The following is a 26,758-nucleotide window of genomic DNA, read 5'->3' on the forward strand; positions in this document are numbered from 1 at the left end:
GCCAAGACTACATTATAGACAAATAATATTAAAAATATTATTTATATTACTTAATCTATTCTCAATTTGACCACAGACTTTAAACAATAACAAAAATTTTACAATAAACACAGAGTATATGTGTGTGTTTGTGTGTGTGTTAAATATATAGTAGAGTCTGTCATGTTTCTGTTATTGATTTAATGTATTTTTTAGGCATAATATAATTTTTAAAAATACATATTGACATTCTGCACTCCCTCTGTATATTCTCTATAAGTGCGGGAAATTTCATACTGCTCCGTCCGCCCAATTTTCATAAAAAGGAGTACAAAGTTATTGCTTCACGTACCTATTAATATATTACCGATATAAAATGTTCGCTAGCCTATTTTCTGCGGCTGATCCAGTTGACTTGACCTTATGGTAGGCAGCGGCTTGGCTCTGCCCCTGGCATTGCTGAAGTCCATGGGCGACGGTAACCACTCACCATCAGGTGGGCCGTATGCTCGTCTGCCTACAAGGGCAATAAAAAAAAAATAAAAAAATATTTAAATGTATAAAATAAGGTTGTAATCGTTTTGTGATTTTTCACATTTTCAAACATGTTTTCCCAACTTTTTTTATGAACATTGTTCGGACGATAACGGATATTAAAAACAAAAAGTTACCAAATCGACACAAACTTTTGAATTTGGATTGTATCGGAAATTGTGTGAAATAAGAAGTCAAATAATAAAACAAAGGACAATGCCCATTTTCTTAGGGCGTTTGGGCCCCTAAAAAAAGTTGTCGGGTCATGATGGTTTTAACTTAATTTGATAGACAAAGAAATATCGTTTCATATTCAGAAAACGATTTTTATATTCTCACCCAGGTTTAAGAGAAATCTGTTTTTTCTGCAGCTAAAATTAGGTTGTTAATTGTTTTCTTCGAAATCAATAATCGCTCTCATCATTATTTACAGTATTAAATAAGTTAATTGTGGTTAATGTTGCTAGAAATAAGCCCTTACGTACAAGTTATTATTATTATATCCTCATAATAATAATAAAATGAAATGAAAATCCGGAATCCGGCAACGATATTGTTGTTGTTGTTTTTAAATTCGCCAATAAGCAGGTAAAGAGCGTAGCCTATACAGCCTAGTCTGTCGTTAGTTATATATTTTTTTTTCAATAAAAAGCTGGTGTATTTTTTTATTGCTTTTTGGGAGTTTTGACGTCAACTCGATGAATAGCACATTGAGTGAGCGTGAATTTCTGCAGACCTTTTATCATGAAAAAAACAGTCACTGCTATGTTAGCCACAGTTTTATTCCAATGCCTCAACAATCGTGAACAACGATTATTGACGTTTAATACACAAAACAACACCCAATTTATATATTATACACAATAAACTATTAAAAAAACATTAAAATAAAACTTCAAGTGACTTCACTGATTGAGTGATTAAAATAAAACTTCACTCGGGTTGCTGCCAAAACTCTAATCATATATAATAAGAATAGAGTAATGGTAGGCTATTGAGATTTTTACTAATGGAATCAATAATATCTAAAAATAGTAAATAATTCTTGGTTTTAAGTAATAATTATTATTACAATATATAAATATTGAATTGAACAAAAATAAACTAAAAAGTCTGTGAATTATAACCATTAGCTATTTTTTTTTAATTGTTTTCAAGTCACAGACAACTATTTCGTTTGGCAGCTTAAAGGCTTACTATAAGGCTTTATGGGCTAAGCCCTTTGCCTATTGGCGAATTTAAAAACTATGGCACTCAGTTTTGGGATTGTTATCAAATAAGTAATTTATTTTTTTGTAAAACAATGCCAGGTTGAAAGAAATGTTGATTCATTAACTAAACAACGTGAAAAAATAAGGCATAGTTTTTCAAGTACAAATAGTTTTGACATAAAGTTGGCCATTGTCCTTTGCTAATTTTCTTTTTGTTTGTTCATTCTAATGTGATCCCCAACTGTCCGAACAGTCAGAGATCGCGAGGATCGGCGTGAGTCCGGGCACGCCGGGCAACGAGGGCGTGCTGGCGAACTTCTTCAACTCGCTGCTGTACAAGAAGACGGGCGGCGGGGGCGGCGGCGCGCGGGTGGACGGCGCGGGGGGGGCGGCCGCCGCGCGCTCCGACGCCGCCGCCGAGCTCGACCGCCTCACGCGCACCAAGCGGAGCCCGCTCGACCTCAACTCGTCCGACTGCTAGGCGAGCGCCGCACGCTGCTAGGTGAGACCTCCTCGCCTCCACTCACACACACACAGACTCCAGGTTGGCGCGTTTTGATTTGAAGGGTGGGGTAGCCGTTGTAACTATACTGAAACCTTAGAAATTATATCGCAAGGTGGGTGATGCATTTACGTTTTAGATGTCTATGGGCTACAGTAACCACTTAACACCAGATGGGCTGTGAGTTCGTCCACCCATCTAAGCAATAAAAAAAATATTTATTAAGGTTAAACTTCTAATGCAACTTCCAACAAGGTTGCGTTAAATGTTTAACGCTACCTTACTGGAAAGAGATAGAGCGAGAGTGAATGCGCGGCACTCGAACGCATGCGCGTAGTATATCTGGACAGCGCGAGTGTTAGCAACGAGTAGCGCCCAATATTTTAATGAAGTATTTAAAATATATATCTACATTTATTTTTCTATCTATAAATTAAAATATATATAATATAAATGTTGAAGATGTCGCATCTCTTATACACGGCATTCCCTATTACAAGAGCAATCAGATTTAAGAATGAAAAATGAAGAAAACCCTAACAGCTACTACACATTGAAAAATAAGTTTCACTACATTCACGTGCACCAAGTTGCACGCGCACCGTTTCTTTTTTTTTCTCCTTTATTTTTATCCAGTTTTTCAGATTATTATATGTTCAATTTTACCTACCATAAATACCTATTTAACATATTTTTCCAACAAAATTTTCCAGGTACATAAGTGAACTTTTGGACGCCCACAGAAGCGTCCCCACCGCCGGGAGCGAAGCTTGCGCACGCGCCGCGTCCCCCGCCCGCCGCGCCCCCCCGCCGGCGCCCCCGGGCGGCCGTCGAGCTCACTCGGTTTTGGTTCAGACAGAGATTAACGTTCTATCAAATTTGAAAAAATTAGTATTCGTGACGTCACGGTTGTGTAAACAAAAATGAAATTTAATTTGTAAAACTCCTTTTCAGTGGAGCTTGTTTTATTGTGTACTTTTGAAGGCAGCTCAGATACGACCGTGACCGAGTGATCTCAACGCAGCCACGGGACTTTCGATCGAATATAAACACTAATACGGTGCAAACCGATTTAGCAACCAGCAAGTGAAATTGTATTGTTTATTTATGAGATACTAAACATATGGGAAGGCAAAGGAGTGCTTTAGAAAAAAAAAACGTTTAGGTATGACTTCCATAAAAGAAGTGATAACCCGTTATTACTATTTAAAATCTTTCACATCGGCACTTTATGCAGCATCACAAATCTCCCGTTGCCTACTGAACCCTGGCGCTCCCGACCCGATCGAAATCTTCATAATAACCAACGGATTTTATTTTTGAAATATTTGTTTATGATATTACAAAATAAGTATTTATTTATTTACATAGAACAAGTTTGGAAACGTGCACTGTATTTTTTTTGTTTAGATAATTATTACGTTAATTATTAATATTTTCATCTGAGATTAAGAAGTTCGTGTGTGTGATCTTCTGTGAAGACTGTTCAATTATTGGACTAGTAAGAATTGTGCACAGCGGAGTCGCTCGGGCGCAACCATCGCCGCGAAAGTGGTCTTTGTTAACGTGACGTTCTAAATTCGCGAAAATAAAGTATTTAAGATAATCTCTACTTCGGATTTAGTAGATACTGGATAGTATTCTTTTAGTAGGCAAATAGAAAGACATGAGTGAACGAAGGGGATATGATACAATCTGTTAATTTTGATAAAACTGGCAACACACTTTTGTTACTTATTTTTGAGATATTTATTCGTTCGTGGCTGTTATTTTTATTGTTTTAAATGTGAAATTATAGCACTTCGATTTATTTACCAATATGGAGAAAGAAAATGAAAAAAAAAGAATAAGAATATTGTTTTATTAATAAAAATACTTTATGTGCCCATGTCACTTTCATTCAACGTGATACTTTTTTCTTCGTCACGTGCGATTTCTAAAAATAGCCTTTAAACCTGGAGATTCAAGGTCTAATATGGTTTATGGGAACATAACACCTTCATTCAATGTAAAAAGTCAAAAATCTTAAAAATGGTACTTAACCCCTCCACACACTCGTGTCTTCAATTCGTAATTACATTGTACAACGAGCAATGTACGTATTCCCAAAAGTGAAGGTGGCTGGTAGAACTGCTGATACGACACCACTAAAATTATGCTCGAAACCTATAAGTGGTTTATAGGCATTGTTCGGAACGTAACACTGTTAATAATTCAGCTGACGCCCGGAATAATTTGCATTACATTGCCAGTTAACTAATTATAAATTTGTTTATGCCTATTTTGGTGGATGAAGGTAGTTTTCAATTTTTATACGGCTTTACTTTTTACGCTCTATGTACGTTTAAGTAACCAATCGATTGCACAGTTACATAACACAAGAAGAGGGTGCTGAGATGTTTGGGTAACCAAGAAAATCCTTAAAAAAATAATATTTATTACAGAAAAAACCAGTTTCCTTTGGTCTTTCAATATAAATGTCACGTTAATATAGACGATTTTATATATTACTTATTGCGTTTTTATTAATATGTATATTTGCTCATGTGTGTTAATTTATTGCTTTTCTCTTGATACATCAGATTGTAATGGTGACCTTTACTGTGTATGTAATCGAAATTATCGTAAATTTTAAATGTGTTATAATAAATTTATTTATTGGAGATTATTTAAAAAAAAACACCAATCCATACTGTATACTGTGCGAGTGTTGTGAGAATGAAAAAAATGATGTTCAAACCTGGTGCAATACTGAACATTCCAAACTTGGTTTGGTGCTTATTACTCTAGTAAAAAAAAACACTGAATTACATTTGAAGTTTCATTTAATATTCTTGCCCTTTTAGCTCTCTCGAAACTTAAAGGTCACTATTATTTTCTTTGCTCAGTTTATTAACCCATTAAAATATCGTATTGTCTAATAGAAATAATTTAATGTAAGGAAGAGTATTAAAGGTTAAGTGAAAATACCGGGATCATAACGTGTTAGGCGTAAAATTAAACGCTAAGGCAGGTTTCTGAACGAATTGCTGATTTTCACATATAATGCAACAATCGATTAAACAATCTCTTTTATTGTTTGCTAAACAACTTAATGATAATCCACAGTCGATACAGCAACACACAGTAGGTAATGCGTAATCGTTTCCAGTCAAAACATGAATTATCAGAATGTGGAGAGCTTAAGTTTTCCAATTAGCCAAGGTTAGTAAGGAGACCGATTTGTAAGCTAAAAGGAAACGACCTAAATTATCAATCACTTCACGAACGAATTGTCTGCTACCCACGCCAAAGCGGCTAGATTAGACCGAGACCGCGGGAGAGTCCTATTGGCATTGGGAAAATCTATCCATCACGTATCAACAGAGAGGCGAGCACGAATGACTATCGAAAAAGTATCCGTGTCGCTATCGGGAAAAAATGTATAGAATTTAAACAGCGCCCCTACCATTCGTAAAAACAATTAATTTGAGCAGCACGAATGAATTTACTCACCTTCGTTTCGCAATCGAATCGACACGTTCTCGAAACTCGATACTTATACTCATAATCGAGAACACGAAAATTGTTTTGACATACGGTAATGTAAATCTCGAAGGCTCGCTATCGAGTACTACCATCTAATGTAATGATCCGTTATACATTTACATAACGAATTCGATAGATTTTCGTGCTGGACGTACTAGGTCGAGCATCGCAACCACTACTGTCTTATTTTTCGGGAACGTACCGTTATAGGCAGCCGGCTGTATCGTGTGCAACAAAACGAGACTGGAATCATTGCGATTTGAAACGCTTGTTAATCGCGAGCCAAGGCGTCATGAAATTTGATGAGGTTGGATCGTGTTATATGACTTACTGTATAATGGTCTTTATATAAAATATGTACTTAATAAATTAACAATGCAATTCACGTAAAAAACGATGTCTATAATAAACGGCAAAAGCATAGCTTTTTATAAGTATTTATATCAAAATAACTTGGGATTTACAAATTAATTTATTAATAATTGTTAGCCTAACTATAATTGTTAGTATATCATATTTGATGCGTGATTCTTGCAGACTCGCCTTAGAACTAACTCGGGGTTATTATCAAATCGAAATGAATTTTCAAAGTGTCAACATACCGAGTATTTTGTTTTGCTCATTTTAAAATATTAGTAGTGATAATACTTCTGAAAAACAGTTTCTAAATTAATAGTTGTTTGTTTAATTGAAATTTTAATTAAGGTTGGTTTTATGAATTGTTTATCTAGACGACATGATGTCGTATTGGTAACACAGCTGAAGTTTAATTGTGAAACTTTCGAAGGACATAAATTCGTGATTTCTTTATCATTATGAAAGTCTGTCGAGAAGGAAAACGCTTATATTAATCGTAAAATTGTAAAACAATAAAAAAAAGAAATTTTGATACGAAACGTTTGTACGACTGACGAGAGGCATGGCGCGACTTAGCTGATAGGCTTTGTCTATTTTTCTATAGAGGATCAAGTTAAGTGGCTAAATATACTGATATAAAATTCTGGGCTTTGAAAATAGCAAAATCCTAAGCTGATATCGGACTACAGGATTATAAAATACCTTTGTTCCAAGGGGCTCATATTTGTCTATCGCTTATGCTTTAAATAATAATAAAATATAACAAAAACGCCCACAGAAAAATAACCTTACCTTGAACGGTAAATAACAGCTTAAAAACAAACTTGAATCGCCAAGCTTTCCCAATTTATTGCGGAGCTATGCTAGTGGAATGGGATGATTCATAAGCTATTTGGATTTTTTATAATTATTTTTGAAAAACCGATGCAAAACTAGTGATAAATTAAATTGCACATTTTTTAATTGAATAATTAATATTTTAAGTTCGTTCTTTATTAATGTCAAAACTGTATGATTAGATTTCTTAAGACTATTAAGATTAGTGAAGTTACAAGATAAGCGTTACAGTGTAATGGACATTAATGCGTGGATAATGTCATCGTCATGATGACATTGCAGGTTACAAAAGCGCTAGTATGAAACTGACGTCAAACTTTTCAAACATACATATTAAAAAAATAGTTTTACGGTAAAATATTTCAATTAACCAGTTAACTGTGCTTGACGAGAATACTCGTCATGGAGAAGCTCCATGGCTTTGTGTCTATATCTATTTTTAAATCTATACAAACTATATAAATTTAATAATATTCATCATGCGTAAAGCGTAGTGTGACCATTGGCTATAAAATTTTTATTTTTTTAATGAAAAAAAGAAACAAATTTTCAAATTAAAAGATGTTTAAAATAGTTTCAAGCCAGGCTAGAATAAACAGAAATATGGCACACGGAGCGACGTGAACTAGTTAATACGAATCACAAAATTGTTAAAACAACAAATTGTACCGTAAAACTATTAATATTAATGAAATGCTGTTCAACATTGCTCTTTTAGGAATATGTTCTTTAAAATATAGTTCTGGTTTCACGTTTTTTTGTTTTCTACTATTTTTTACTAGTCAAAGTAACGTTTTTTTTTATTTGTTTTTCTTTTTTTTCTGTGATAAGATTTTTAGAACAAAGCGACCAATATTGAATTCTTTGTTAGCCACATAGCGTCCTCTGTTAGGCATTCGAATTTTCACTGTATGATTTGTGTTTTTTTTTTAAATGACATATTATTGATTGTCACTGTCAGAAAACATGGGCAATAATGGGCATGTCTCGATTTATTTTCTCTAGGCACTTAATTAGTGCTTTAATCTCCGAAATATTAAAGAATGTTAAATATTTGAAATTCCAACTATACATAGAGTACCATAAATCGAAAACAAAAAAGACAGTTGTTGCTGCGATTAAAACTAGTTCAATTTCTTTTCTCTATTCAAATAGATTCCGCTCCTCATTCTGTAATATGAGCATTTAAAAGACGGTGCCAATGCCAATGTACCCTTTCTTCAGCCGTCATTCTTACACACGCTGTTGAAATAAAACGTACGAGGTAGATGCAGATATCAAAGCACGTGATGTATAGAGATGACGTAATGAATATCGTTGTTTTTTTAAACGCTAATACGGTTTTTCTACCGAATTTGTTAAGGCTTAGTGATTTTATTATTATATTATAATAATTAGATTCTCAAACGAAGGTTTTTTTACGCTTCGCCGTAGATTAAATTCCAATATATAACATAATCAATTTAGTTGAAAATAATATTTAAATAAATCTTTTATAATTTAAGTGAAGTAATAAATAAAGTAATACGTTCAATGAACGATTATAGTTGTAATAACGTTTAATAACGAACGGTATTGTTTGTAATAAAATGATTACATTAAAAAAAACAGTTTGCATCAATAATGTATTTGGTGACATCCTTGTTATATTTTCATTCTGAATAATCTAGGAATGTAATTTACTAAAAGCTGCAGAATCGGTTAGAGTAAAATTTGGATAAAATAGTTCACAATATGACATGATTTTAGCCTAAAAAGTTCAGATTCAGGCAAAGCGTAGGTTGCACGTCCGCGCTGGGCTGCACTTTATATGTCAATTTTAATGCTGCATGCCGGAAACTTCTCGACAAGCACAGAAGCATTAAACGCCCGAGTTTAAGATACGCCAAACCGTCCGTAAACTATCAGATTTAAAAAAAAAATCATATCTATAAGATCTTTTGTTTTGTCGGGCCTTCAGTATGGTAGTTTTCCAATTACAGCACAAGAGCGCATTATGAAAACTACCATTAACATGGTAGTTTCCAATTACAGAGCATAATGCGGCTCAGTGACGCACAATGCCGAATTATGCTGAAGCTTAGTTGAGCATTATGCCGCATAATGCGCTCTTGTGCTGTAATTGGAAAACTACCATTATCGATTAATTGACACTTAATATAATCTGTACTGGTAAAGGCCTAGCAAAATTCAGAATAGACCATTAAATGTTTCGGTTTCAAGGGCGTCACAATTGGTATCAGGTACGTCTTAAGGTGGGTGGCACATTCACACAAAGATGTTCGTGAAAATGCGATATCAACCATGAAAGTAATTTTAAGTTCTGTAGTCCCTATTCTGCAGCTGAATCGCAATCTGTTTTCACTTATCTCTGTAATTTATTTTACAGGCAGCATGAAGTGGTTATTGTAACTTGTTTTTTTTTAATCCCGGGAATCGCTTTTATAATAATATGTGAAACGGCGATACTGTACAGAAATTAATTTTTAAAATAAACTAGCGCAGAAACTGTTCTGAACGCGGAGGTGTTTTATTGCATGTCGCACGTATTTTTAATACGAATACAAAATTCTTTCAACAGACAAAAGAAACCCACCAATCGGGGCGTTTCAAAAGAAAGAAAGTTTTCGGCAAATAATTACTCAGTGGTAACATAGAATAGTCATGCTACGATTATTTTTGGGGATAGTCGATAAACCAAAAGCTTCAATCAGCGTGAAATCGAAGAAACTAAGATTAAGGGTCCGTTCACACAGACCGGCTCGGAGAGGAGAGCAAATTTTATCACGTTGGAAACAGTTTTGATTAATTGCAGTAAAGTTTATTTTTGTCATTAAGAATGCTTAAATGCGCTGCGTATGAAACAATAAGAGGAGCCGACCGGCTCCAATTGTGCGCTCTTTCCCGCTCGCGTAGCCGATTCTGCTTTCAGTGTGCTTAGTGCGAGTTTTGTAACGTTCTCGAGAGCGAGCCAGTTTGCTCAAATTTGTATGCAATTGGAACAGCGCCCCTAGCGTCAAACGTACCCGGTGTTATTTTGTGAGTGCGAGTTCATATTAACGTTGTGATCTCGTAACCGAATAATTTTACCGAAATGAGTACCACGAATGACATTTGTGCGAGTGCGTGTTACGAATTAGTGGATTTTATCGTTTCGATCGAGTATTTCTTTAGCAGTTCTATTTTTCCAACTAGAGAGGCAAAAGTATTATGCCATAGAGCCTAATCTTTTTTTATGAAAATTGTTAATATGGAGTGAAATGGATTTGATTAATTTGAAACATTAATCAATTGGCATGGAATGAAATGAAATGAGATCAGATAATATGGGATAAAATATAATCTCAATTGCTGATTATTTACTGAGATTTTTTTCAGTGGACTTTTCGAAGACTTCGAGAAGCTACGTCCAGCGGTTTTGTTTAATTTTTTTAAATTTTTGCACTTTCACAGATACTAAACAGTTAATAAACCAATGTTATTTTTTTATTGCATAGATGGGTGGACGAGCTCCCGACCCACCTAATCTTAAGTGGTTACCGGAGCCCATAGACATCTACAACGCAAATGCCGCCTCCCACCTTGAGATATTAGTTCTAAGGTCTCAGTATAGTTACAATGGTTGTCCCACCCTTCAAACCGAAACGCATTACTGCTTCACGGCAAAAATAGGCAGGGTGGTGATACCTACCCGTGCGGACTCACAAGACGTCCTACCACCAGTAATTACGCAAATTAATTTTGCGGGTTTGATTTTTATTACATGATGCTATTCCTTTACAGTGAAAGTCAATCGTAAACATTTGATAAGTACGTATTTCATTACAAAAATTGATACCCGCCGGCGGGATTAGAACACCGGTGCATCGCAAGATACGAATACACCGGACGCCTTAACCTTTAGGCCAGGACGATCTCAAAATTACACTTATACACGAAGAAATATTAAATACGCATTAACTAAGAAACATTAAATAGACAAAATAAAACAATTTACACAATTTAGCTCCTCGCGGTCCCTCCAAAATGTCTTTTCATCTTTTTTTCTTAGTTGTTCAATTGTAAATGAATAAATCAAAATCAAATCGAGTTTACGTTCTATACGGTGAAAAATGAAGAATTGTGAGTTGAGATATGTTACTGGATTCGCAGGACGTTTATTCACCGAGAGCAGCAATAATATTATTTCTCGTATATTGGTAGCACGTGATGTTTTGGCATTAGACCGTCTAAATAAATTCAACGCATTTTAACAGCATTTTAATGGGAACCAACTACTTTGAAAATTATTCGGGTAATGTCACGTGTTCAATACTATTTTGTACCTTTAGAATTAAAGTGGCTCAACTCAAAATTCTTATTTTCTGGTAAACTTCAATATTGTAATATTTTATGTAATGTTTATTATTATCTACTAATGGTAGTCTAGTGGTCGAAATTAGACCATAATTTATTTAAATTTTAAGTTTGAACATTATTATAGTTCTATTGTCACCTTTCTATTATCATCATTTCTATAATAATCATTGCTCTATGTCGCCAAGGCTACATTATAGAAAAATAATATTAAAGACAAAAAATATCAATCTATTCTCAATTTGACCACAGATTGATAAATCAATAAACAAAAAAAGTATAATAGCATGTGTGTTTGTGTGTCAAATACATGGTAATGTATGTAAGGTTATTTTTTTATTTAGGTTATTTTTTTATTGTTTATGCACAATTAAAAAAAAATATTAGCAATCTGCACTACTTCTCTATATTCTCTATAAGTGTGGAAAATTTCATAATTCTCCGTCCGCGCAATTTTCGTAAAAAGGGATACAACATTTTGGCTTCACGTATTACTTAAAATGTAGGTTCTTAATAATAATTCGTGTTTTGAAATATAAAACTAACCTTAATTTTTTTAGTTATACCACTTCCATTCTAAGGGTGCTATTTCGTAAACAAACTTTGCCGTAATGGCGCGGCGTAACCTTTAAAATACACGAAAACTGCCCAGCATAAACATAATTTTTTAGTAACTTTAATAGAAGTATTAGAATTAGAAGTTTATTATAGAATTTATTTAATTGTAATTACATATTTAGACATACATAACATAATAAATCTTGGAATAGGTAATTATTTCAGCTTTTTTTCATTAAAGAAATTATGTTTTATATAGGTTTAATCATTTACCCGTTGAACGCTTATAAAATGATTGTATTTACGGCACTAGTGTTGATGATCTTCATTAGGTGGCCCAAATATACTAAAATTATTACGAGCATCCATCCTTATTTATAAATGTGTAAAAAAGAAAAATTATTACATTGTTCAAATTTCTATATAATTTATAAATATATATCTGTATGTATGTATGTATGTGTGTGTGTGTGTGTGTGTGTGTATATTTCAATGGCTAGGTACACAGTGTGCAATTCATTTCGAAATTATTCTTGTCCATCTAATGATTGTCTGGAAGAGATCATTAGCGATAAGACCAAGAATTGTACTCCTTTTTTTTGTTAATATTGTTTCGCAATATTCATTTTGTGTACAATAAAGAATACTCTATCTCACTCTCTCTCTCTCATCAAGCAACTCTAAAAAAAAGCAATGATTTAATAAGAATTAAATGAAAAAGCAAAGAATTAATATGTAGTATTTACAACTAGCTAGACGTCTATAAAATTTTCTAACCGAAAAAATATATGTGTATAAACCATTAGAATAGATAAAACCTTAAAAAAGACATTATTATTAAAAACGAAAGAAAAAAAAGTGTGTGTGTCCGCTCCGACGCACGACTGGAGTTTACTGGATATAAAAAATTAAACGAAACAATACGAGAAATAGTTCTATATTACGACAAAACGATACACTACAGATTATTAACAAATTAACGAGACACAAAACAAACGACTAACAAATATATGAAAATACAATAATGAGAGAAACGCGCGATCAGTACGAGGCTTTGTGGCGGACTGCCGGCGCAGCAGCCCGGCGTCACCTGCGATAACGCATTTCGTGTGACATGCGCAATCAGGCGCATAACGCATTTCGTGTGACATGCTAGTACGATTTTGGTCCCCATAATTTTCATACCCCGGGCCTATATATGTAAATCGATTCTAAAGGAGTAAACTCCAAAAATCTTGATATCGTATTGGTTTCACGGCAAAATTTTTAGTGACTACTTAACTTGCTTGAAAGTGAAGAAATACTCTCAAAATCCATTAATTTGCAACTCGCACTCGCACATACATTAATCGAGAGGCTCATTTCGGTAAATCTATTCGATACATGAGACAGCAACATAAACAAACCTTCTCTCTCCCACAAAATGAGATTCATAAGTTTACCACTAGGTGGCACTGATACAACCTCACACAAATTAAACATAACATTAACATCGACTGAGTAATTAAAAAAACTCGCACTAAGCACAGGTACATTACCCATTACCCGACTAATTATAAATATGGTTAGAAAGCTTGACATTTCAATTAAACGCCTTAAAAAAAACCTTGCGTGCTACCAATATAAAAGAAAAAATTATCGCTTCTCAAGATGAATAAACGTCCTGCAAATCAAGTAACTCGCACTCAGAGCTCCGCACGTTTCACCGTGAAGAGCGTACACTCGATGCGAGTCATTCGATTCGATTTTTGAAACTCGCACTAAGCCTACAGATCTCTTCCACTCGGTCTAGGTGAAACAGTTGGCGGCTTTGCTCCGGCCAATTCCAAACGTATACATTCCCGTCTGTGTGAAAAGAAAAAAGCGGGCCGATGTTCTCCGAGCCGGTCTGTATGTACGGGCCCTAGACATCCGTACTCTCATTGTCAATTTGTTTTGCGGGTCGTTTGTACAGAGCTAGCGCTCATAAATATTATGAATATTATCTATGGCTAGCGCACCGCTTCTGGTCATACAATCAATATCCGTTATCAGTTACGAGTGAATAAAATGTTTCTGGTAACTTACACAAGGCTTTATTTCTGATTTTTTTTTTTTAGCAATATCGATTGTACTACGTGACACTTATAGCGTGATTCGAATCTTGGGGTAATGTTTCCAAATAAAATGTAGCTAATGCAGGATTATTGCCAAGATGAATTAAATTAAATCCCGAATAAGTCTCCAAAACACAATTTTCTCAAATATTCATATTCGCTTAGAGTCATTTTTAAGCTCACAATCTATGCTAATAATTTCATAAAAGAGGAGATACGGCATGGATCTGATTTCGTAATACAAGTGAAATTTCGATCTCGTGTTGAGACATTCGTATCTGATGGCATTCACGTTGTGATGTCTTTTGGATGCAGTAACCACTTAAAGGTATATTTATTTATTTATTTATTAGACTTCATGTAAAATTTACATTGGTGGACTTAATGGTAAAGGCATTCTCTACTAATAAAATCAAATACCAATCAAATAAAATACGATCGATTGTTCGCTGTATATTATGCTTTCTTGTTGTGTTGGAAATTAGATACTATTGCTGAAATTGTTGACGTTGACAATTCCCAAATTATAACAGTAATCAATGTCATTAGAATTATATGTCATTCGTGACTGTCCACGATCAGAAGTTACAATTGCTTGCCAGCTTGGTATCTTCAAAGGTTTACCTTGCTAAAATAATTATTTTAAACAATTACACGAAATTCGATCATGTGATAAGTGCCTTAGTATTTTTATATTAATAATTATTGTCGGTCAACTATACGAAGTGCTCTGAGCTAGGTTCTATTAATAGTTTTTTTTTTATATAATTTGAATAAGCTGTGAAAAATTTAATGTAGTGACCAGTCTAATTAGATTTTGAAGTGGCGACTGCTATGGGGCAAAGTCCGAGCTCAATGAGGAACAAGAACGGTCGACACCGATCGTTCAGGAGTTTCGTAAGGCGAAGCAAATTGAACAAATCTAGCTTGAGCCATACGTTCAGTTTGCCGCCTTCAGAGGAGTATCCGGAGCTAATGAACATCAATGCAGCAACTGAGGAACAGCTGATGACCCTTCCGGGCGTGAACAGGCAACTGGCTCGAGAGATAGTACGCCACAGACAGATGATAGGTCGTTTTAAGAGAGTTGATGACCTTGCATTAGTCTCAGGTAAGTCTACAGCCTTCTCATTAATACTATAAAGTATATTATTGTTCATTTTGCGCACATAAGAATCAGCTATTTAAACAAGGTTTGTTAAACTTTGAATGTGGAGATCAAAAAAACACGTGAATAAAAAAAAACAATAAATAATGTAAAAATTAAATCTAGTAATCGGTATTAAAGAATCCTTGACATCGTTTTTTTGCAATCAAAGTATGTAAGCAATAAAAATAATAATGGCTGAAGACTCAGAAGCTCAATATCATTAGTCTTTTTTTACATGTTTTCATAATTTGCTGAATTATCAAGTCATTCAATCTTACAAGCACAACTTGTGTATGAAATGGAGAAAAATCGAACGAGTTTTGTAGATAAATTTTGTTATTCCGATTTATCATTTCAGCTTCTTGTTACTCATCTACATATTTGTTTGGAAAGAAGTGTTCATTTTAACCAGTATTCAAGGTTGCACAGTACACTTACAAGGTTACTAATGTAATAAAAAATAAGTGTTTTTGTCATATTGTTTTAATGAATGGAAAAATAATACTAAAATAATGAAAGAAGTAAATCATACAACATTTAAGTATGTGTTGAAATAGGAATGATATACAGAAACCTTAGTCATGTCATTTTCACAATTCAGCAGGCAAATGACTATAAATGTATCATTATAATAACATGACAATGTTGTGTTTCAAGTGAAAAAAGAAAACATTTTTATGAAAAAATTACAGTTACATTGTGTTTTTTACTTTCCTTATATAGACAGTGCTACTACAAATTTTAAGATAAAACATATACACCCTTTGTAGGTATTGGAGCTGATAAACTAGAATTACTGAGACCAGAAATATGTACGCACACAAGGAAACAGTTGTCACGGGCCAGCTCCTGTGCACACTCATTAGATAGCATACGTTTGCCCTCTGAAAGCAGACTATGTTCTATCAATTCATCCAGTGTGTTCCAACTGCAGTGTGTGCCTGGACTCAACCAAGAAATAGCTGCAAATATTGTAGATTACCGTAATAGAAAAGGGCCTTTCAAATCATTGGATGATTTAATAAAAGTTCGTGGTATGGATATTGTCAGGCTAAGTACAGTAAAACAACACTTGAGCCTGGAGTTACGTAAATCTGAAAGTGTCCAGCACTTAACTAATGGCCATGTAAATGGATGGAATGATGATAACATGCTCCAACAAAATGGAATTTCTCCAAAGACGCCACATCGAAAAAGTTTATCAATGCCAACAAAATTGACGTTACCCAATGGCTTTGCCACTGCTCCAGTAAATGATATTCTAGATTTACTCTCAGCTTATTCACATAGGCCAGTTGTAGAGGAAGTTTTCACATATGAAAGAGATGGTATTCGGTGCTGTCGACTGGCATCTTGGAATCTTCATCAGCTTAGTATAGACAAAATATCGAATCCTGGAGTGAGAGAGGTTATTTGTCGAACCATTTTAGAAAACAAGTAAGTTCACATCTTTATAAATACATGCGTTATAAAATGGAAAGTATTTACTGAAAATAATTTGGTATTTACAACTAATGCGAAGTGTTATTTATGTCCAATATTGTGTGTTATACTATTGTAAAATGCCATATAGTAGTATTTTTCAATTTAGGTTAATTAAAAAAAAATATGAGCAATTATTTCTGTCAGGAACTCGAATTAAAATACTGGAAGTATCATCATTTTTGTCTAAATATAAATATGAAACAAATATTGTCACATGTCATATCATATGTCTAGAAACAATACTTTTATCATTACAAATCAAATAATGAATTTCTATTGTTGTCAAGCTGTTGATATCGTAAGCTTTTTATCATTGTTCTCCATGTTAATATGACAAAGCAATCTCTACTCAAGATATTAAATGTTACGAAACAACCAATGTGATCTTGTTTTTATTTTTTTAAATTTAAAACAGTACTTAGTGTTGAACTTTGACCAAAAACATTTAATAAAATAATTATTACTAATATACAATTAGAACTGATAAGAGCATAATAGTGTTTTAATTAATAATATGACATGCTTCAGTAGGCGAGTAGATAAGATAATTAATTTCTGTTCATTTAAAGATAAAACAACAGAGTTGTTTACAAAAAAATTTAATGAGTTTTTATAAATTAACACTGAAAGAAAAACAAAAAAAAATTTTTTTTGACTGAGTTAGACATTTTTTCTTGCACCTGACCTTTAAATATTTATTGTTGTACTACTGTGTAATAAATATGATCATATTATTACAATTTCATACTTTATGGTACATGCTTACTCTCAACACTGTAGAGAATGGAACATGGGATATATCCCCATTGCATCAAACATATCTATTACTGCCAAAGGGTAACGAGCAGCCCACCATACAAACATTACATTTGAGGTTAAAGCTTCAATTGGGACTATAAGAGCTGTAACGGCTCTCATTCCTAACACTTCAACATATGACTGCTTTAAACCAAAATAAGGTAGACTCACAAAACCAGTATATAGGCACGCACAAGCTATGCTATTCTTTTATAACATAGACAGTCTATGTACAGAATTTCGATACATCAAAAAAAAATGCCATACAAAATCTTTGTCAACAGATTATCGCTAATAGCCATCCAAGACATATTGAACGAGGCTGCTCTTAAAGTAATATGCGATGAGCTGAATTCTCCCGTACTAAGAAGGGTCAAAGAGTGGAAGAACAATGGGCACAAGTGGGAGTATCGTGTTTCAGGGACAAAGAACAGGTGAGGAATAGACTCATTGATTGTAATTAAAAAGTTAATTGAAATCTGACTTTCATAGTGATTTCACTACTTAATGATCAAATTTAAAAATGGGACCTTGAGAGTATACCGTGTTAAGCGAATACATTTCTAAATGGATCCACATAATGGTGAACAAACTTAAAAAAAATACATAGTCGAACATGGTTTCGCTGTTTTTTTTTTTAATCGGTTGGAAATTTCACGCACCACATCCCTATGTTCACGCATTCTAGGGATGCACTAGACATTCTTTTTATTGCTGAGTTTTTCGCGAAATTTAAATTGCGAATAGAAACATTTTCACAATTTAACATCTCGTTTATGCTAAAACACGTGATTACAATGTACCAATGTTATCAAATTTGCGAAAGTCATTCTCTGAAGTCGGCTCACGTATGGAGTTCACGAGGAAAAGTTATCAAGGGCGTTATTATCTCGTCTACGAATACGTTAGAATAAGAAAATTCTACGAATTGTACATTATTTTTAGACGGTAGACGGCCTATTTGTAAATTTGTGTTCGCAAAGTCTTTGAAATCTACGATGTTCAAATCGAAGGGCATAAAGAAAGTTGGATGTGGCATAAACTTGGCCTAAGAGATAAGACGTCCGGTGCATTCGTGTAATAAAAAATGAAACCCGCAAAATTATAATTTGCGTAATTACTGGTGGTAGGACCTCTTGTGAGTCCGCGCGGGTGGGTACCACAGCCCTGCCTGCTTCTGCCGTGAAGCAGTAATGCGTTTCGAAGTAATAACGTCGTTTAATAAAATGAAATCATCAAATTTTCTGCGGCACTCGTGGCGGTATATGATGAATCCTTTAGCACGCCTATTTATGCCGCGAAATTCAAGACAGGTGACAGTTACGTTGTCAAAGTTGTCACGTGACTCAAAAGAAGCGTTCCCATTGATTATTCAATTTTAATGTCTAGAAAATACCACAAAACTCTCGAAACATTTCCTTTGTAAAAGACACTCAGTAAATATTTCGTAATTACACATACGAAACATTAATTACGTCCTTAACGAATTAAGTACGATTAATTTTCCATTGTTATCGAATGATAATTGTGTAGCGGTGACGCGGTGTTTCTTTACTGCAGACGTTTCTTTAAATATTTAAAGCATTGCAGAATGTCAACATTGTTGTTTGATTTTCGTGAATTGAATAATGGAAAGTTTTCGTTTTTATGAAAGCATTTGTTTGAACTTTACTTCAGTAAGTATGATAATATTTATGACTGATATATAAAACGTGGAAATAAACCGTTCTAGCTGTGTGTACACCTGGCTGTATATGGCCATATAGCATTACGGATCTTCCCGATCCATTAACGGTGCTTTTAGGTACCACAAGCACCGGTCACCGTCCTCGTCGAACCCGTCGCTTGCGACGAAGGGCTCGACCAGCGTATTAACCCATAGACACAGCCCACTGAGTTTCTCGCCGGATCTTCTCAGTGGGTCGCGTTTCGTTCCGGTGGTAGATTCTGCGAAGCACTGCTCTTACTAGGGCCAGTGTTAGCAACATTTCCGATTTGAGCCCCTTGAACTCACCTACATGTTAAGGTAAAGCTGAAATAGCTTCTCAAGGCTATCAGCATGGAAGCAGGTAGGAAAAAAAAGGCCATATATATTTTTTTCAAACCTCACTTGACGAAGGATATCATAGCGTGCGTGGAGATCTAGAAGGCGATATCATTTTAAAATCAGTTTGTATAGGCAGTGACCAAGGGAAGATCTTCCACAAAAGGGTGTGCTCTGTAGGCTAATGGTCCCAGGGTCAATTAAGTTATATAATGATACAAGGTTATCTTGATAAAGTCATTATCGTGATTCAGGCGTTAGTCGGCTTTCTGTGATTTATAATATGTATTATCTTCAATATTGTCAGTGTCAACCAAAAAGAACAAACGGTTTTGCTTTTTTTTTTATTGCTTAGTTGGGTGGACGAGCTCACAGCCCACCTGGTGTTCAGTGGTTACTGGAGCCTATAGGCATCTACGACGTAAATGCGCCACCCACCTTGAGATATAAGTTCTAAGGTCTCAAGTATAGTTAGAACGACTGCCCCAGCCTTCAAACCGAAACGCATTACTGCTTCACGGCAGAAATAGGCAGGGCGGTGGTACCTACCCGCGCGGACTCACAAGAAGTCCTACCACCAGTGATTACGCAAATTATAATTTTTGCGGGTTTCATTTTTATTACACGATGTTATTCCTTCACCGTGGAAGTCAATGTTGAACATTTGTTGAGTACGTATTTGTGTAGTCGTTTGTGTAGTATAGTGTTCATGAATCTCAGTAAAAACGAAGTTCTGTTTTTTTAAAATAGATTTAATTGCTTAATTGTAGATAGCAGTAAAATATACGCGTTATACGACAATAGATAATTAATTGTTTGAACAGCCGGTCGGAATTCTCACAGCCGACAATAAAGGGACAAAGTACTCAGACATAGATCAAAGGCCGAATCACGATTTACGAACACTTATGTAGGGACATCGTGTGAAATGATAATATAGTTAATGAGACGTTTAATATCTACTTAAATATTCTAAAGCTGAAGAGTTTGTTTGTTTGAACGAGCTAATCTTAGGAACTACTGGTCCGATTTGAAAAATTATTTCATTGTTAGATAGCCCATTTATCGAGGAAGGCTATAGGCTATATAACATCACGCAAAGACCAATACAAGCGGAGCACCAATAAATAATGTTTCAAAATCGGGTTTTTTTTTCCTTTTGAAAGCTTCCACTGCGTGCGCTGCAGAAACGGTTAAAGTTTCGCTAAAATAATGTATGACAGAATTGTTTCCCTTTAAAAGGTCTTAAAAAAAGTCCGCGACAGCATATGTCTATATGTTAAGGTTGGCTCACTATAACGTTTTTTATGCTAACCAAATTTGTTCTAAAATAAAGCATTATTTGTGAACTATTCCACGCGGCCGAAGTCGCGGGCAAAAGCTAGTCTGTCTATAAAAACAGAATAAGTATAATATACCATGAGATGATTTCGATACGGAAATAATGTACCTACCCTAATATAAGCGGAAAGTATGCGTTTTAAGCAGAAGCCGTAATGCGTTTCGGTTTGAAGGTTGGGGCAGCCGTGGTAACTATACTGAGACCTTAGAACATAGAACTTAGAACTTATATCTCAAGGTGGGTAGCGGCATTTACGCTGTAGATGTCTATGGGTTCCGGTAAACACTTCACACCAGGTGGACCGTGAGCTCGTCCACCCATATAAGCAATAAAATTAAAAAAGGCTTTAGGTTACCTGAAAGTTGTACCACGTATTATGGATTCGATTCCAGGTCGCGATTAGTATAGTAGTTTGTATTCTGCATCTGTATGCACTTGTTGCTTGTCTCGTTAGTTACACGAACATAACCCGCAATCTCTAACCATTTCGGTAATTTACGTCGTGTCCTCAATGAATCTACGAAATAAACTAAAACGCTAGCAGAGCCATGAAATTTTACATCACCGATATAATCATAATTCTGGTTACCGTCTGGAGAAATCCAGTGTTTTTTTTTTCTTGTCCCATGACGTTTTGTGAGAGGCGAATATCGTAAATGATTTTGCATCACTAAAATAGCTCGACCCAGTGTCATAAATGAGAAACGATGCCAATTTTCTGCAGAATTGTAAGCAGCTTGACGTACGAACGTCGATCGACGGATAAGCTTCGAATGCCGTAACGTGTGCACGGCTTTAGTTGGAATCCATTTATGAAGGACCCGAAATATTTCAGCCAACAACTCGGTTTTGTCTACGACTCGTCGCTGAAGGGGGTCACGGTTGAAGATATAGAGCTGGACCAGGTCTGTTTGCTGACCGAGGCCAGCGACATCAGAAGGCTTCTCTCCGAGCTGACCGCGTTGAGGAGCGACAGATATACTGCTGAGCCGCAGGGTGAGTGTTTTTTTTTTTAATTTCCTTTGTAGGCAGACGAGTCAGCAATGCCAGGGGCAGAGCCAAGCCTCTGCCTACCATTAAGTACTCACCACAAGCCTCGTTTGAAGAAGGACATGTCATAGCGCTCGGAAAACACCGTGGAGGGGAGTTCATTCTAAATGTGTCGAGATATGTTAATCTGTTTTCGAAATGCATGCTTTGTGGATCTTTATACAGTTGATTTGTATGATGGGCAGCTGAGATCACCGGGACTCGTTGATACTATAACGTGAAAACTGGTCGAAGGCACAGTTGCATAGTATAATATCAACATATGATTTTACGGTAGGCAGCGGCTTGGCTCTGCCCCTAGCATTGCTGAAGTCCATGGGCGACGGTAACCACTCACCATCAGATGGGCAGTATGCTCGACTGCCTACAAGGGCAATAAAAACAGGTTAAAGATACAGAATTCCTAGCAGTAATTCCAGAATACCGAAATCGTGTACTAATCTAGTGATCTAGTGAGTTTGCTATCGCGTGACATCTGTCTGATATGTTGTGTTTCGACTCTAGTTTTATAGAAATATCGTGACAGTAAGTTTTCTCATTAATTGTGTATTATGCAAAGTATATCTTATAGCTAATAGTAGGACCTGTCCGTAATGACCAATTTCGCCGCGATGCCTTCGTGTTACTCTTCAGACCGGCAGGGATGTCAGTATCATAGCACTACTGTATTGAAACCTTTACCTTATCTCTCATGACAAGCGGCAGCATTGGTCAGTAGATAAATATTGTTTATGAAAAAAATAATCTTATTGATAAGAAAACAAGATATGATGGTTTAATGCAAAAAAACATGATGTTGAACAATACGTACGGGCTCCCCTAATTAATTAAACTTGTTAACTGTGACATGATCATATACAGTACTTAAAAACTTCAACAAAGACCTAAAGGTTAATAATATGTGGGATCCTGACAACATCGAACTTAGTACTTTAACACCCGATTATTTGATTATTTGATCATTGCCAGACAGGGATTTCCCGATAACCCACCCCCAACACCCCTCCTCCCCAATTTGCCCGACCTTTGCCTTATTAAATCTGTGTATGTCCGCCGGTCATGGCTCGGTGCACCCCAATGGCACCATATTACCATATAGCCAGATTAACTTGGCTTCAAAATCTTTGCGATATAATGTATAGGCCACATCGACCGGATCAGCTCGCCTCGCGTTCACGCACGGAAGGATAAACGGAAACCGCATTAGACAAACGTAACCGTGCGATTACGTGCGCGTTAATATTTCTTTAGCACGCCAAACGTGCACGAAATGTCGAACGATCGTTTCAAGTTCTCGATTCGGTCATGTGGGACGTTGTTTGTGTACCTGAAGGGCTTGAATTAATTATGCACGTAGGAAATGGTGCGCGGCTATGCGCTTGCGCGATACCAACGATTATTTGTTTTTCATTAGCTGACATGATACCAGGCATCTGTTTATAGACAACCCGATTATAGTGCCCATCTGTGGGCATTGGTTCGAAGCACGATTATTTCAGCCTCCAGATAGGAATTGGTGATCGTTTCGCGCTGAAATATAGTAATATTATACCCGTACTGTCCCGGACTCGCATTATCATCTTTCACCTCAAAATGCAAAATAGGAAAGAGAAAGATTAGTAAAGGAGCATACCTACATATATGTATAAACCCCGATAACTAATCTCGCTGACAAATCTACCCCGGGTGGGCCGTATCTACTATTTCGTAACCTAATCTCTGGTCGGCTAAGGAACTATTCCAGTTACTCATAGTCTCATAGAGCTCACGGGCTCAACCTGAGAGAATTGCTAACACTGGCTCTAGCAAGAGCAATGCTTTCGCTGAATCTACCACCAGATCGAAATCACGAAATCCAGCGAGAAACTCAGTGGGTTGTGTCTATGGACTAGGTAGCATGTCGAACTCTTCGTTCGACGAGAACGCTTGGTGCTTGCAGAGCCTAAAGGCATCGAGCGTGGATTCAGAGGATCCGACAAGACTTTTGATGACGGCGGCTTTGCGTTGCTCCGTCGCCTGAGTCGGATATGAAATTGGAGGCGACGACGGTCAGACAAATATCAAGAGCTGTATCGTTTACCAACAGTGACATTGATAAAAAAAAAACTAAATTTATATTCAAGTAGCTTTTGCCTGCAACTCCGTCCACGTAGAATAGTTATATTGGCATAACGCTAAATTTTACCCCCACTTCATTTACGTAGAAAGTGAAAATATTTTTGAATTATAGAATGTTAAGGAGCTATATTAAACCTCTTATTTTGAAACATTATTTATTGATGCTCCACTGGTATTGGCCTTACCGTAATGTTATATAGCCTATAGCCTTCCTCAATAAATGAGCTATCTAACACTGAAATAATTTTTCTAATCGGACCAGTAGTTTCTGTGATTAGCGCGTACAAACAAACTCTTCAGCTTTATAATATTATTATAGATTTAAATTACTTTTATGGGCTTAATCTCGTTATTTTAATTGTCGGTTTCAAAACTTTGCAAACTTCTTCGTGGCCACCGATGGTTGAGGTGTTATTAATCGATATTTGAATATGGTGCGTGCTAACTAACGTCTTATTTTCTATAAAAATAGTTTTTCCAGACATTAATACATTCCATTTCATTACTTGTACGACTCGTGAAAACTGAATAAAATACCTATCTATACTCTTAAATGTAGATGGTGTTTGTTGAAAAAAAATATATATTTCAACGTCATTTGTTGTTCAGGTAAAACAATATGCACAATAAAACCGTTTTTGAAGAGGCACCGCTTCTTTAACAATGTTTGCGAGGAATGATCTAATTCGCATTTGCATAATTGGTTTAATTCGATCGTCGGTCTGTGTGTGAATTGATTACGCCATGGTCTTTGCAGTTTTAGTCTGGCCCACGCTAATTTTAGCGCGCCTCGTTGCCATGGTTTTTCTGGGTAATGAACTAACTGATTTTTGTTTGTAATTATCTGGTCAATTTGGAATTTGATGTCCGTTTAACGTTATTAATACTGTTCTGTACTTATTTATTGACTCGGTGGTGCAGTGGTTTGCGGTTTTGACTGTTGTGCCGAGGGTCGTGAGTTCGATTCCCAACTCAGGAAAACATTGTGTGGAGAAAAGTTTTGTTTGCTCTTTGTCTGGGTGTTTACTATCTTTATGTTTGTCAATCTCTGGTACTCATAACACGGGGAGTCCTAATTTGGGGCGGGATGACCCTGCGTGATTGGTTCTCAGTTATTTATTTTTTAGTGATCAGTTATTATTACTCGTCATGGATTCGTAAAATTAGCAATTTTTTAAAAGCCATACTTTACAGTTTACACCATAGTGACATCGCAACTATGAAATTTCTACCAAATATGTGTCATCTATTTTTCTCTGTTCATCTTTTGTTCTTTCGTATTTTTTTATTTAAATTTAATCGTATAATATTTATTTATCTCAACGCTTATGTACTTACTTTATTTGTATTTAAATGCAAAGATATCTAAAGAGACCTTTTCGACAAAATGTATTATATTTACATTAAACTGTAATAAAAATAATGTTTATTGGATTGGATGGCTTAATGCAACAGGTGATTGAAAAATGTTGAATAAATTGTAGAATTTGAAAAAAAAACGAACTATTTCTCATTAATCATATAAACATAAAAGCACTTTTCATCATATTAATCTTCTTCTTTTTCTCAACCTTATCCCACTAGGTGGGGTCGGCACAGCGAATTTTCACTCTATTCTCTTCTATCAGCCGTCATCTTAACACTCACTCCTCTCTCACTCTCATATCGTCTTTCACACACTCCATCCACGTCTTCTTTGGTCGACCTCTTCCCCCTCTACCTTGCACTACCATTTCCATACATCTCCTAGTCACATGCATCTTCTCTCTACGCATCACATGTCCATACCACGCTAACCGTCCGCTCTTTAATTTGTTAATTACTGGGGCTACTTTCACACTTCCTCTGATATACTCATGATATTAATGAACTGTAAATAAGGGGAATTCTGAAAGTGGCACCTATGACAGAGACGTTGAGAAGTGCACGTTTGGGATGGTATGGACATGTGATGAGACGAAGTGAAAATGAGGTTGGTAAGAGAGTGTTAACTATGAATGTGGAAGGATATAGGGGAAGAGGTAGACCTAAGAAGAAATGAATGGATTGCGTGATAGACGATATGTGTAAGAGGGGAGTGGGCGAAGAAATGATATATATTATGACAAAGGGGGTATGGAAGGAGAAAACATGTGAAGGTGTGAACATTAGGAAAATGATGATGATGATGATGATTAATGAACTGTAAATAATCCAAATTATAATATTTACACCGTTATATAATTTGAATCATACACCTAGTTGACAGCTTGAAACTTCTTTTTTTTTATGATTGAAACATTACTGGTGGCCCGTAGGCCTTTCCAGCTTCACCAGGACAGGTGGGTGAGCAAAGGCTCAGCCATGAGGGGTGGGATTTGCTAACAGCTGCCCGAGCGCCTCCGAAGGAGACCTAACAACTCAAGAGCAATTGCTTCGCGAGTGAATCTACTACCGGATCGGAATCGGGTTTGAAACTAAATAGTACGGTGTAAATATTCCCAAGTTTTACGAGGAAGATCATTTAAACTCGCACCGGAGTTTGTTGAGTTTTCGTTTACGAGAAAACTGAACGTGCGTTCTGTGTGTGAAATACACGGAAACTACTAAATCGGTTTATGGGGAAACGCGAATAGTAAATTGAGGAATGTGACATTAAATTTTGAGCGAAATTCACTGTTGGCTGTGTGAAACGAATATATGTAGATCTAACCTTCTCCTTGTGTAATAATGAAAACTAGAGGTCCCGCAGTTATCGAAATTCGACTATAATTGTAATTGTAAGTTTGTACACTATTATGATTGTATTTTATACTTCTATAATCACAAAATTC

At 35.7% G+C, this 26,758-nt stretch overlaps 2 protein-coding genes across 2 annotated transcripts in view; both read left to right on the top strand.

The window, feature by feature from the left end:
- Nucleotides 1-9,466, top strand: part of LOC101737161 (cytoplasmic dynein 1 light intermediate chain 2) — a 29,273-nt gene extending 19,807 nt beyond the window's left edge. Inside the window, exons 8-9 of the mRNA XM_038021823.2 lie at nt 1,978-2,226; nt 2,940-9,466. Of these exons, the coding sequence (XP_037877751.1) occupies nt 1,978-2,205 (228 nt within the window). The 3' untranslated portion in view covers nt 2,206-2,226; nt 2,940-9,466. The remainder of the gene's footprint in view (nt 1-1,977; nt 2,227-2,939) is intronic.
- A 5,040-nt stretch (nt 9,467-14,506) lies between these two features.
- Nucleotides 14,507-26,758, top strand: part of LOC101737308 (endonuclease/exonuclease/phosphatase family domain-containing protein 1) — a 30,805-nt gene continuing 18,553 nt past the window's right edge. Inside the window, exons 1-4 of the mRNA XM_012693007.4 lie at nt 14,507-15,069; nt 15,879-16,545; nt 17,676-17,825; nt 21,613-21,773. Coding sequence (XP_012548461.2) covers nt 14,793-15,069; nt 15,879-16,545; nt 17,676-17,825; nt 21,613-21,773 — 1,255 coding nt within the window. The 5' untranslated portion in view covers nt 14,507-14,792. The remainder of the gene's footprint in view (nt 15,070-15,878; nt 16,546-17,675; nt 17,826-21,612; nt 21,774-26,758) is intronic.

Source organism: Bombyx mori, chromosome 4 (assembly GCF_030269925.1).
Source record: "Bombyx mori chromosome 4, ASM3026992v2".
NCBI classification, from domain to species: domain Eukaryota; kingdom Metazoa; phylum Arthropoda; class Insecta; order Lepidoptera; family Bombycidae; genus Bombyx; species Bombyx mori.